The sequence below is a fragment of the Salvelinus alpinus genome, chromosome 2 (genome assembly GCF_045679555.1).
Source record: "Salvelinus alpinus chromosome 2, SLU_Salpinus.1, whole genome shotgun sequence".
In the NCBI taxonomy this organism is placed as follows: Eukaryota; Metazoa; Chordata; class Actinopteri; order Salmoniformes; family Salmonidae; genus Salvelinus; species Salvelinus alpinus.
In genome coordinates this window covers 31,151,533-31,165,141 of record NC_092087.1, presented here as the reverse complement: position 1 = coordinate 31,165,141, position 13,609 = coordinate 31,151,533, and the positions used below count along the sequence as shown (strand labels likewise).

Here is a 13,609-nt window from a genome sequence, read left to right as displayed (position 1 = left end):
GGGTTGAGGTCAGGGCTCTATGCAGGCCAGTCAAGTTCTTCCACACCGATCTCAATGAACCATTTCTGTATGGACCTCGCTTTGTGAACGGGGGCATTGTCATGCTGAAACAGGAAAGGGCATTCCCCAAACTGTTGCCACAAAGTTGGAAACACAGAATCGTCTAGAATGTCATTGTATGCTGTAGCATTAAGATTTCCCTTCACTGTAACTAAGGGGCCTCTTCCGAACCATGAAAAACAGCCCGAGAACATTTTTTCTCCTCCACCAAAATGTACATTTGGCACTATGCATTGGGCAGGTTCTCCTGGCATCCGCCAAACCCAGATTCGTCCGATGGTGAAGCGTGATTCATCACTCCAGAAAACGCGTTTCCACTGCTCCAGAGTCCAATGGCGGCGAGCTTTACACCACTCCAGCTGACGCTTGGCATTGCACATGGTGATCTTAGCCTTGTGTGCGGCTGGTCGGCCATTGAAACCCATTTAATGAAGCTCCCGACAAACAGTTATTTTGCTGACAGAGGCTGTTTGGAACTCGGTAGTGAGTGTTGCAAGTGAGTACAGGCGATTTATGCGCTACGCGCTTCAGCACTCGGCAGGCCCATTCTGTGAGCTTGTGTGGCTTGTCACTTCGCGGCTGAGCCTTTGTTGCTCCTAGAGATTTCCACTTCACAATAACAGCACTTACAGTTGACCAGGACAGCTCTAGCAGGCAGAAATTTGACGAACTGACTTGTTGGAAAGCTGGCATCCTATGAAGTGCCACGTTGAAAGTCACTGAGCTCTTCAGTAAGGCCATTCTACTGCCAATGTTTGTCTATGGAGATTGCATGGTTGTGTGCTCGATTTTATACACCTGTCAGCAACGGGTGTGGCTGAAATAGCCGAATCCACTAATTTGAAGGGGTGTCCACATACCCTTGTTTATATAGTGTAGGTTGAACGGACACACACAAAGTTTATAATGGCCGGAGTTGTTCCAGCAGATATTCAAGCAGACAGAGAGATATAGTGTCCGACTTGAGTGACTGGTATGGGACATTATGACCAGAGTAAAGTCTATAAAGGACATTTCTGTTGTTTCATCATCTGAGCTGCCCAGTCAATATTCTGACAAACACAGAACAGGTCCCAGGTAAACAGAAATGTCCACAGGCATCAGATAAGGAGCAACAGTCAGACGACGTGGACTCCATTCAGTTACCATGCAGGATAATATACTGCGGCGATAAGAGTGTTTCTCTGTGTGTTTGCTGAGGGTCGATCCACCTCAAAAAGCACAACAAAGAGGATTTCAACAGCCACCATCTCAGATTGTTCTGAAATTGTTTCTGTTGTTCAAAACAGATAAGATTAGCATTCTTGCAACATTAGTTTGTTGAAATATAATTGAATCTCTGAGAAATTAAGCTAATTGATTGCAGGATTCCTATAATATTGAATAAATATAGTACCTAACACCCGGTTTGGACCAAACTTTTTGCTAATAATGAGTTAGACATGAGGAATCCAAAGAAATAGTCAAAAGCCACCCACGGACCCCCCCCCCCCACACACACCCCATGGAAATTCCACCCCAACAATTAGTATTTAGTTTCACTTCTCTATGTTTGAGAAGTAGTATGGATAGCAGGAACAGCACCATCTAGTTGTCAAACCTGGTAATATAAGGATCTAGGATGGGACATAAACTCAACCACTTCAATTACAAATTTCTCTGAACTGGGGCAAAAACCATCACCAAATTCACTGAGAATACATTACATAGGATGAAGAAACAATACTCTGAGCCGCATTTCCATACTACTTGTCAAACATAAAGAACTGATACTACTGTATATACTTGTTGGGGTGGGATTGGCATAGGGTGTGGGGGGTCCGTGGATGGCTTTTGACCACTTCTTCGGATTCCTCATGTCTTACTCATTGTTAGGAAAAAGTTTGGCCCAAATCGGATGTTGGGTACTATAATTATTTAATAGTATATGAATCCTATACACTTGGGTGCAATCAAGTAGCTTAATTTCTCAGAGATCAAAATAAATTTCAACAAACTAATGTTTCCGGAATGCTTATCTGTTTCCAACTACAAGAACACTTTCAGAACAATCTGAAATGGTGGGTGTAATGGTTTGCTGAAATCGACATGGAACGACCCTGTGCCTACCTCCTTATCTCCACTGGAGACATCCGTATTACCTAAACCTACTCCTCCTCTCTGTCTCCCCTCAGCTTTGTGTGTGAGCGTTTACATTCATTTTGTCTTTGTTCCAAAGAGTCTAGCTGGAAACGATAAAGCACAGCTACAAACAGAGTGTTGATAAAGTCTATGGTACATCCAGAATAAGACTGACAGAGGTATGTGTGTGTTGTATTCTCTGTGCTATGCAGTTGTGTTCAGACAGGTTAAGATTCAGTCTGGGTCCTCAAACAACCTCTGTCTGCCCAGGGACTGCCAGGGATCAGCCAGTGTGGCGTCACACAAAGCCATGAGCACAGAACAGCTCATTTAATCCCTACCTGAGTTGCTAACAAAAATTATCCTTATCTTCATGTTGTAATGCAAAATGCAATTTAGCCAACTTACCGTACAATATGTATTCCCCTCTCTCCAGTCCAACTAATACAAAAGTGTAAGACTACGGTCTCCAAAGGCCACAATTTGTGCTGTATTTATTTGTTATTGATAAGCACTCTAAACACTTACTCCCAGCATAATCTGTAAAACCTAAAATACTGCAACATACAATAAAATGTACAACACTCAAGGACTGTAGATAAAACGGACTTTTGTTATGTCAGATGATAGTGTAGCCCAGGGATTTTCAACTCTTACGCTATGAGGTCCGGAGCCTGCTGGTTTTCTGTTCTACCTGATAATTAATTACACACACCTGGTGTTCCATGTCTAATTCAGTCCCTGATTAGAGGGGAACAATGAAAAAAATGCACTGGAACTGACTTTGAGGTTCAGTGTTCAGTTTGAAGGCCACTGTTGCCTACTGCACAGTAAAGGGGTGGCAGGTAGCCTAGTGGTTAGGGGGTTTGACTAGTAACCGAAAGGTTGCAAGATCAAATCCCTGAGCTGACAAGGTGAAAATCTGCGCCTGAGCAAGGTAGTCAACCCACTCTTCCTAGGCCGTCATTGAAAATAAAAACTTGTTCTTAACTGACTTGTATAGTTAAATAAAAGTTTTTTAATAAAGCAATCACACAATTTTAATCAATGTGTACCAACTATTAATTACACAAAATATCTGTAAATGTATAATTCTTAGTGAAGCCTGCAAAACACATATAGCCGCATAAATTATTTTAGGTATGCATATACATTATTCATGTAAAGTGAAACATAATATCTTCATCAATAGTCGACTGTGCAGGTGTTGTGTGTGCAGGCCGCTAAATGGAAAGCTGTGTCTTTAAGAGTTGGGTGAAAGGCGGAGCCAGAGTATATTCTTGTAGCGTGGTGGAGCTTAAAAGAACATCACTCACAACAATAGTATTTATTGAGTAGTGTCTCAGAACAGAAAGAATAGGTACTGTACCAAATGCGTTGTACTTTATTTCTGCTCAGTACAATAGCAGACTGAAGCTTGTAAGTTGGGCTATACTAACGTCTACTGCAAAACAACACGGGAAGTAGAACTGTCGCCAGAAGAGGATTCTTAACGTTTCTAAGTAACAGCTGAGGGAAAACTGCGAGGTTGTAAGGTGAGCTCTAAAAACATCTTGATTTGCAGTGACGTGTGTGTGTGTGTGTGTGTGTGTGTGTTGATGACGGCAACAGGGTTTGATGCAACTCTTATCTCAGCCGGTACATTGTATCCCGCCGTTATAATATATTTATAATACTGCTATGCCTTTTCATACTAAACACTACTATACAATATGTTAATCTATTCAAGGTTGGAACAACTTGTTCTCCCTGTATAGCTAAAATTAGGCCTGCGCTTTTAATTCCAGTATGTGACAGCGATTTGGTTCTTTATAGAGACCAAATCAGTCACATACTGGAATTAAGTGTAGGACCCATGTCATGTAAATACAATACCGATATATAACTGTACTGATTTGGGGTGAAAAGTTGATAGTTGCATATTGGTATATTATTTTTGCGATATATATATCGCAATATTCTTTTTAACGATATTACTGTTGTTTTTGCGCTAGTCAGCTGTACCTGCACCAAAACTGCAGTATTTTTTTTTTGCTTTAGCTTGCTCTCCATCTTTTAAAATCTTGAGCCAATATGTTTTCAGCACTTTTATTTCCGTGACGGATCAAAACTCGTTTTCTCATGGCTCTTTCTTGTCCATGTGCAGCAGGCATATAGTGAGCAATATGTTTGGAACAGCGAATCGCAATAAAATCACAGTATGGAATAGCATTCATACAGAATCGCGAAACCTATAGAATTGCTATACCTATCGAATCGGCAGCTAAGTATCATGATAATATTGTATCGTGAGGTCCCTGGCAATCGCCCGGCTTACTGACGATGTCAAGAATCAAGAAGTGATGGATCCTTATTTCATCAGTTACTTGAGATTGGAAAAAACTTATATTATGGAGTGAGCCACCTACTTTTAAACTCGAACAATCAATCCTGTAAAGCAAGGGGGGGTGTGCACTGTTTGCTTGCAGCACAGGTAGAGCGGGTATGGTTGCTCGGGAAACCGCTGCATTGATGTCGTAAGTGGGGTGTGAACCTCTTCTTTCTATGTTTTTCTGTGCCTAATGTCGCTGTGTATAATAAGGTTATGTCCCGAAATGTTACCATATAGGGCTCTGGCCGAAAGTAGTGCACTGTAGGGAAAATGTGTGATTTATCAGATGTGCACAAAGTTCTCATGTTAGTGTGTAGCATATATGGTGTGTAAAACCATACCTCTTGACCTGGAGTGACTGTGCTGAGCTCGAATAGGCCTGTGTATTACTCTTTTGATAGTACGCTATGTATGTCAAATAGAGATGGTCATCATCATCATAAGTGTGTGTACCACACCTCTTGTCTTCCCACACAACAAAAAATCCTCTGCTCTTTGAAATAATTTGCCTGCAATGTTCCCATTCATTATTTCTCCATGACTACCACATGTGTTTAATCCTGGTGTTGCCTCTAAATACACTAGTAAACTGATCAAACGCACATCCTTAAGTGGGGTGCAGGGCCGAAAAAGGTTGGTATAAAATAAATGGAGCCCTCACACTCGTAAGCGCCACCACGTACCTTTATTCAAACAACGTTGAAGTGATCTGACGAAGTTTCTTGCAGGATCTAAACATGTATTTTTTGTGAATAAAGGTACATGGTGAAGCTTATGAGTGTGTGGGCTCTATTTCTTTTAAGCCTCTAAATAAACAAAATGTAAACTATGGTTAACCAGTGCCAGGATGAACTTTTTGCACCTGTTGCCAGAGGAAGTGCGAGCCTCTCAGAGTTCATTATCAAGGATCAAGTTGCGTACTATCCCCTCCGAACTGAATCCAGGGCCCTGGGCAAGGGATGGGAGAGATGCCATGTTGGGCAATTTGGCCTGAGCTGATGTCCTGGGCTGTTGTTCCAGAGCTTTGTTTCTGAATGACCAGCTGTCTGGGCAGCACATCAATCTGTCCATTCTCTAGAACTGCTGAGTTCTTAAAGGACCGTGGATATGTTCTTACTTCTTGATGATGGATGGTTGACGATAGATAGATATTGTTCTGGCCATGAATTTATTGTACATACAAACCACAACACGCATTGACTGAACTATTCCTCCATATGATCAGCTGTAAATGGCATAGACCTCTGAAGTTATGGTCTCCATCAGTTGAGCAGAGATGACCCTTAGTCCCCCAGATTAGGTCTAGCCACTCTACCCAAAGGAAGTCAGCGGCTGTTGTGTGATGCACTCATTCCCCTCTTTCTGGCCACAGGTTCCTAATTAAAGGTCATGTCACCAGAATAAGTTTATGGTCTGTATGTAGGGCAGCCCAGCCCCCAAAGTGACTCCTCTTAGCAACACTCTATGCAGGTTTTATTGTCTTCTCAGGAATTCAGCATTCTGTGTTGATCTTGCCAACCCCATTGTCACACCTCTGAGAAGCAGAGGTTCTGTTGTGATTACATCATGTAGGTCTGATATCTGGAGGTTAAATTTACAGTAATACTATTGGTCAACAGCTCAGATTTTTAATCCAAACAACTCAGATGCTTATAAAATGGTATTCGATTAATTGTTCTTCCTCTTATGTTCCTGACTTTCTGTGGTGAGATACCTACACTCTTTATCTCTCCCTCTCGTGAGCTATGGGCCATGGCACACACCATGGTTTCTTTGTCTCTCTCTCTAACCATGCTTAGAATAAGTAAGGGATAAACGCCAATGTTCTGTACATTGCCTTGGAAATAATGTACAATGCAGCAGAGTTCATTTTTCTAAGGCAATGTACAGAACGGAGGTGTTTATCCCGCTTATACCACAGTTGCCAAAGAAAGCATTCATTTACCAGTAGGCATACCTTTGTTTCGTTGATATTTTCATAGGCAATTCATACTTATCTTTTTGGTTGCTAGAGACGCAACCCAGTCGTTCGTTCGATTAGTTTGATTTGATATTGATGGATGCGACCCAGTTCTTATTCCTTGCTTGCTGCTAGCTAACCAACTAGTTACGGCTATACAGTCACGACCTCTGCAGCCAGAATAACTGCAAAGTTTATTCCGTTGCGTTTGTTTAAGATGTTTATCCCGCTTATCCCACAGTTGCCAAAGAAAACAATACTATAATCACATTTACCGGTAGAAATAAAACATTTTAATTTATATAAGCAAATTCATACTTTCATCTTTTGTTTGCCAGTCGTTTGTTCTTTATGTTCCGTTGACATGCTCGCTGGCAACGTTCTTATTCTTTGCTTGCTAGCTACGGCTAACAGTCATGAACTCTGCAGCCAGAAGCTAGCTAAATAGTTTGTTGCTAGAAAACCTACCAATATAATAAGCAAATGAAAAAATATAAGTTGCTGAAAACAGCTGGTCAAACTAGAAACGTGGGAGTATTTTACAGCATAGTGCCACTTGCGTCATGACTGCAACAGTAGGGACCAGATAAATTCATGTTCACCGAGTTAGGTCATCAGATGCTCCAAAAATGTCTATGCACAAATCAATGCTAGCTAGCTACATTTTTTTCCTCGTTAGACCTGCGTTTCAAATGTATCTAATTTCCGTTTGTGTGGTTGTTGGTTTAGCTTTCTGTAACTTTGTAGCAAGTACAGTCTGCATGTGTAGGCGCTTATTGCGTCATGATTGCAAGGTGTCCCGACATTTTTTCCAACTGTGCCGTTAACTGGTTTTAATGTCCATTCTAGAATGCCCTTCTAACAATCAGAAACGAGTATTCAACAATGCTGTGGTATAATGCGTTGTAACGTTTGTTAATGCTTTAACTTAAGCTTTATGACTTTTGTGAATACATTCATTTTACAAAATAAATAACTTGTATTTAGAATTCCATTCTCAGATATTTCTTCATTGCCTATTACTGTAACTATTGCATATTGCTAATTATCTTAATGGAGTCAGATAAACATTTTAATAGGCTAATTGCTTAATCTTATTCCAATCACATGTGAGGTATATACAATGTATAATATCATACTTATCAAATATTACTGCCCACTACACAGACATAAAACACCAATGTGTCGTGAAGGAATGACAGTTACTGGCCATTACTCATCTGACCTGGGATGAATGTTCTCCTGAAGACTGAATACATTGGAACATTTAGTTAATAATGTGCTGGTGTTCTTTTTTTTACACTTTGTTCTGCATATATGACTTGATTTCCTCCCTCTGAACCTTGCTTGCATTGTTTAGTCAGCCCTGACACACATTTGACATGACTCGAACATCCAGGTCATCTGACATTGGGAGTGCTTGCAACACCAGGCATATCTCTGGTTACAGGAACAGTCTCATTTAAAAGAGATCTCTTGCAGTCAGAGCTACCTGTCTGCTGGGACTCAATCAACACTCTGCTGTTGTAAAAAGACACTGTCATTGGTTTGGTTAAAAAATCAGCCATCATGTTGGGGGGCCCCCAGATAGCATATTATGGCAAAATGTGTAGAATTAAAGGAAATTAGTTTTAAAACTGAAAAATTCTCTCTCAGACTCATGGCAAAATGTGTACAATAGCAGAACATTTGCTTTAAAATGTCAAATTGGCCTCATGAAATAGTGTGAACAATAACATGAGATGAGTTATAAAACAGCACATGTTTTGCTTTTTAACTGGATTTCCTTTTTTCTGATACTTGGAGAAAGCTTTTAACTGGAGATGTTCTGATATTGACTAACTACAACAGCAGAGGATTGTCTCATGTTGGTGGAAATGTGTCAATGAACATAAAGAGGATATCTAATTGTGCTTTTATTACCGGTTCCTGCCTTGGACCCCCTTCACTTTCACTCATGTTCCTGCCTCTTGTCTGTGTTACAGGTCCAGCAGTAGCAGCCAGCTGGGCGAGCCGAGTGTTTCCTGGCTTTGATGCGACCCAATTGTGCCTGGAGCATGTGCACAGCGGGCCTGACTGCCCAGGAGATCTGTTTACCTGCAGACAGCCCCTTCCTGCGGGCCAGTCACTGTCTCAGCATGGCTGGAGCCAAGCCCTCATGGAGCCACCGCCATGAGCTGGACAAGTAAGTCCCCATGTGAGTCCTTAGTTACAAGAAGAACATGTTTTATTAGTTCATAGATGCCTTAAAGAAGTCAATACAACTCAACCAAAACATTGGAATTTCCATGGAAAAGGGCTGTTGGGAAAGATCCCAAATCTACATTTAGGCTATTGTTTGTAACATCAGAGTATAATGCTTGTATGGATGTTAACCCCAACACATGTTCATGTCATCTTCACCAATCAACTGCATTACCCTTAGAAACGATTTTGACTACCACCACCGATTTCTGTATGCTAACCAGCTTTACAAACGGGAGTTAACATTTAGCAGTCACTTCTTCTAGACCTGAAAACTTCTAAATGTTATGCAGCGAAATAGGCAAATATATCAAAATCGGACTTAAGTAACCACATTGTGGGCCTGTTACAATACGAATATCCACTTTGTTAGATCAGGTTTGTTGAATGTGCGCCAATCTGGTCCATAACGCGGTCTGCGTTCCATTAACCCCTTAAACACATCTATATTTTACTAAGTGTATTCCTGCAGGGATGGTTGGAATTGCTATAACTACATGTACAGTATCTGGGACAATTACTCAACTATGTGCATCATACCTTTTTACAGCTTGTACTTCAGTATGGATCCAGCACCAACAGAATACAACTTTCGATTTCAGCAGCAGGTGCCACCATCGCTCAATTCTGAGAGTAAGTACAGGACCCAACCACTGTAGATTCTATTTCTATGTTACCAACCACCACTTACACCCACAGTCCTTCCTTTTGCCCTCTGCCTTATACACAGCCTTACAAGGAGGGATTTAATACCATGTCTCTGAGCCAACTGATGGAGGTTTTCTTGTTTCTATAAGAATAGAGAGCCAGAATGCTGGCTTCCCAGGATCTGCTTGAAGTATATCCTGGGGGATGTTTAACCAACCAACCAATCATACTGTATATTATGTGCATACTACTTATGCTAGTTATTACTCTTTTCTTCTACTTTTTATTACTACTTGTTCTTTTTTTACTTTTTGTATTTGGCATTTGATTCTTGACTGATGTTATTGTACTGCATTGTTGAGGAGCGTCAGCAAGTAAGTATTTCACTGTACCGTGTGCATGTGACCAAAACTAGGTGCTTTCAAGTAATTACCGTAATGTGTGTCTCTCTGACCTCCACACTTCCAGGAACCGTTTAACCTAGGGACCATGCTAGGAGCCTGGCTAAAGTTAATTAGTGGTGCACTATGGTTGTAACTTTCTTTGGTAGTTACCAAATGCTGATATTTTGATTGAATTGGTTTTCTAACCACCTTCTCCCTGCAGGACAGAAACATAGCCCTGGTGCACAGTGGTTACCCCCAAAGAAGTCCCGTCCCACTCATCTGTCCCTGTCATCCAGCATTGAGCCCTCCACCCCTAGCTCTGCTGAGGATGACCAGGTGGTCCCGTCCTTCCAGAGGTTGTCTGTGTACGAACACTGCAGTCCCCCCCACACACCTAGCCGGGGGGCCAAACCCCTGCCTCCTCTCCCTGGGCGGGCAGACCTTTCCCCTGACCAGGCCATGGACAATGAGGTGGAGTTCTTCACCAGTTCAGATGACCAACGCTGCTTGGTGCCTGAGCAGTGTCACCCCAAACCCTCTGCCTTTCGCTATGGAGCCCCCAGCCGCAGGAGCTTCAGGGGCTGTGGGCAGATTAACTATGCCTACTTTGAGGGACCTGCGGGGCAGCAAAGACAACAGGAACAGAAGGAGCAGCAGCGGGTACAGGAACAACAACGGGTACAGGAACAACAGCGGGTACAGGAACAACAGCGGCAACAGCACGAGCAGCAGGAACAACAACAGAGGTTGGAGCAGGAGGTGCGGGAGCAAGCAGAGCAGCAGCCAGTGTGTCCCAGACAGCAGGACCGAGCCCAGAGGAAGCTGCGGCGCTCTCACTCCGGCCCTGCTGGCTCCTTCAACAAGCCCACGTCGCTGCGCCTGCCCTGTCACCACCGCCACACTCAGGGCATGGACAAACCAATGGTGCCCCCCCGCGTGCCCATCCCCCCACGGCCCATCAAGACTGCAGACTACCGCCGCTGGTCAGCCGAGGTGTCGTCTGGGGCATATAGTGACGAGGACAAGCCCCCCAAGGTGCCCCCCAGGGACCCTTTGTTGTCTCAAGGCAGCTCCCGTACCCCCAGCCCCAAGAGCCTCCCCTCGTACCTTAACGGTGTTATGCCCCCCACACAGAGCTTTGCCCCAGACCCTAAGTACGTGAGCTGGGGTTTACAGAGGCAGAACAGTGAGGGGTCTCCCTGCATCCTGCCTGTCATGGAGAACGGCAGGAAGGCCAGCACCACACACTACTTCCTGCTCCCACAGCGGCCGGCCAACCTGGACAAACTTTACCCGGAGAAGATACTCCAGGATGTGGACTGCCCGGCAGGTCGCAGTAGAGGGGCTTCAGACCCAGAATGGGATTGTCAGACCAAGAGGAAAGTACAGGTGGATATAGTTTGACCCGGAGGAGACAAATTAGGGAAGGACTCCAGTGGACACGCGCAATTAACCACTGGGGACACAGTGCCTCAGGATGCTGAGGCCTTCAAACACTTACTGCTGCTTTAACACTGACGACTTTGGTAGTTTTTACCTCGCTATTCTAAAAACAGGGTATTTGATATACCATTTACAGTTACTGGGACTTTAGGAACTGCAACTACAACAAAGATGCATGATCTAAATGTTGTCTCTAACTATTGAGTGTGTGGGTAATATGTAACCATTTTTAGAGTTTTCTTTTTATATGATTTAATATTTTAGTACATTGAGTATATGTAAATGTTTTTCTGATACAGTGGTGCAGTTAGCGTATAAGCTGCCTCAAGTTCTCAGTTGTGTGTGTGTGTCACATGTATAGGATGTTTTGTGAGGTGTATGTTGTTGTTGATATTGCTTTTGTGTCTCAGAACTTGGGGACAAAGGGTCAGTAAAGCAATCATTATCTCGTATTGCATATATGAAGTCTAAAGAAGAGGCCAATGTATTGAAACCCTTTATGAAGGATTCTCCACCCACATCCCCACTCTAACTCCTATTATGTATAAGCATGAATATAGGAATGCACATATGTTTCCTGCCTTGTTGATATTTCAGTCTTACTCAGGCCACTATGTTTATGAATGGAAGTGTATTTCTGTGTTTCCCTCACTGGACATACACTCTGTACCAGTGGGAGAGTGGAATAATGGTATGCCTATCTCCAGTGGAATGTCTAGTGCAGTTTGTACTTTGTGCGAGGGGTGCAACTGTGTTTGTGTTTTCCCTGCTGATTTTGTGACTTTTCTACCATATCGTAGAAAACTAGGTTAACAATATTTGTTACTGTTCTCTGCCTGTTTTCAGCACTGCTGCCAAATACACGGTTGTAAAGAGAGTCCTCCCTAACCCTTATGCTACTTTCAGTGTCCAGGTCATTTTGTGTTGCACAAAAATGTGCCTGTTGAACATATGTGAATGTATGATTTTCTTACTGTTTGGGCAGCTCAGTAGCTGGTCAAGCTGTGAGTCATTGTCTGTCACTAATTGTCTTCAATACTACCTCCCAATGACAATACAAATCAATATATACCCAAAAACCTTGTGGAACGTAATCCTAAAATAATTTAAAATGAAACCTCTAAATTGAAACTGAAACATTGCCAAATATTTCTCAAACGCCCTTAGTGAAAATATGAAGTGTATTAAAATCCAAACCACTACTTCACTAACCATAGACCATTTACCATATTACAGAATGACCGGACCTTTCCTTTGACAATATTTCGACTACACCAAGTGATCGTGGATCCCAGAGACGTTGGGCTCACCTGATAACATAGACATATTACCCTTGACTGTGTGGGGCTTACCTACCTGAAACAGACTTTCCTGTTCTGCTAATGCATTCCTGCCTGACATGATTGCAGTGGGTGTGGTCCAGAGACTTTGGCTGCTGGCGGCCAGGAAATGATATGGATTTTATTGTAATAGATTATTCAAGAACCATAATGATGACATAGTGAATTTAGCAAGTGCATCGAAGTAACCCTGGATATAAAACATGGTGGTTGAATTGGATAGCAGATTAGCTCTACAGTCAAATGGTCACTTAAGTACATTTTCCCTCAAAGGGAAAACAAACCTAGTAGAGGCCATGTCGTTTTATATTTAATGTATAATACATTGTTTACATTGTACACTGATATGTTATTTAATCTTAACCTATTCCCATGTCATTTAATCTTAACCTATTCCCATGTCTTATCAGAAACAATGAAATCAAATGAAGACTAGTTCATTGAAAATAATTGACATCTGCTGTGGTGAAACAAATGCACTGGGAGTAAAGAACATGATGCTGTGTTTATTTAATATAAATACACTAGTCATTATGAATATTTGATCAATGTATCAGTCTTTTAAAGGGAAAAATAAAATGACTTATTTATGAACCGGCCTTTGTTCTGTACTCTGTTGAATGGTGTGAGATGAACTCTGATTCAGCTGTTTGGCCTGTTTTATCACCCCCACCCACACCCTCGTGCAGTGCCTCATTACAGTTGGCTGCAGTCCAAACACACAGCAGAGCGACTTATTCAGACAGGTATACATTACCTTCCCCTTCCTGGTTGGAAGTATGACTCTCCCCCCCGGCTACCTGTTGAGCAACTCAGAGGCCAGGTAACCTGGTTCCTCAGGTCTTCAGTGCTTCATGTTGCCTTGTTTCACTGAGTCCATAGCTTGAATGATGACTGGAAAAGTTATCTTATTTGAAAAGATTTGTCAGTGCAGTTACTCATTTTTATAGTACAGGACAGCTATGCACACAGAGCAGGACTGAAATCATTAGCCAAATCCAATATAGGGTGCGGTCACCTGCTCAACATTATTCTT

General features: G+C 42.4%; 1 protein-coding gene across 2 annotated transcripts; it reads left to right on the top strand.

Annotated features, from left to right (window-relative positions):
• The first annotated feature begins 3,507 nt into the window (after nucleotides 1-3,507).
• LOC139558871 (ERBB receptor feedback inhibitor 1-like) lies at nucleotides 3,508-13,167 on the top strand. 2 transcript variants are annotated; one of them, XM_071374389.1, is made up of 4 exons: nucleotides 3,508-3,716; nucleotides 8,498-8,697; nucleotides 9,307-9,389; nucleotides 10,011-13,167. In XM_071374389.1, exons 2-4 carry the CDS (start codon nucleotides 8,546-8,548, stop codon nucleotides 11,192-11,194), a joined length of 1,419 nt encoding a protein of 472 aa, XP_071230490.1. In that variant the 5' UTR covers nucleotides 3,508-3,716; nucleotides 8,498-8,545; the 3' UTR covers nucleotides 11,195-13,167. The 2 variants fall into 2 exon arrangements, with proteins under 2 accessions (XP_071230490.1, XP_071230498.1); XM_071374397.1 differs by having other exon boundaries at nucleotides 8,498-8,709.
• The last annotated feature ends 442 nt before the right edge of the window (nucleotides 13,168-13,609 follow it).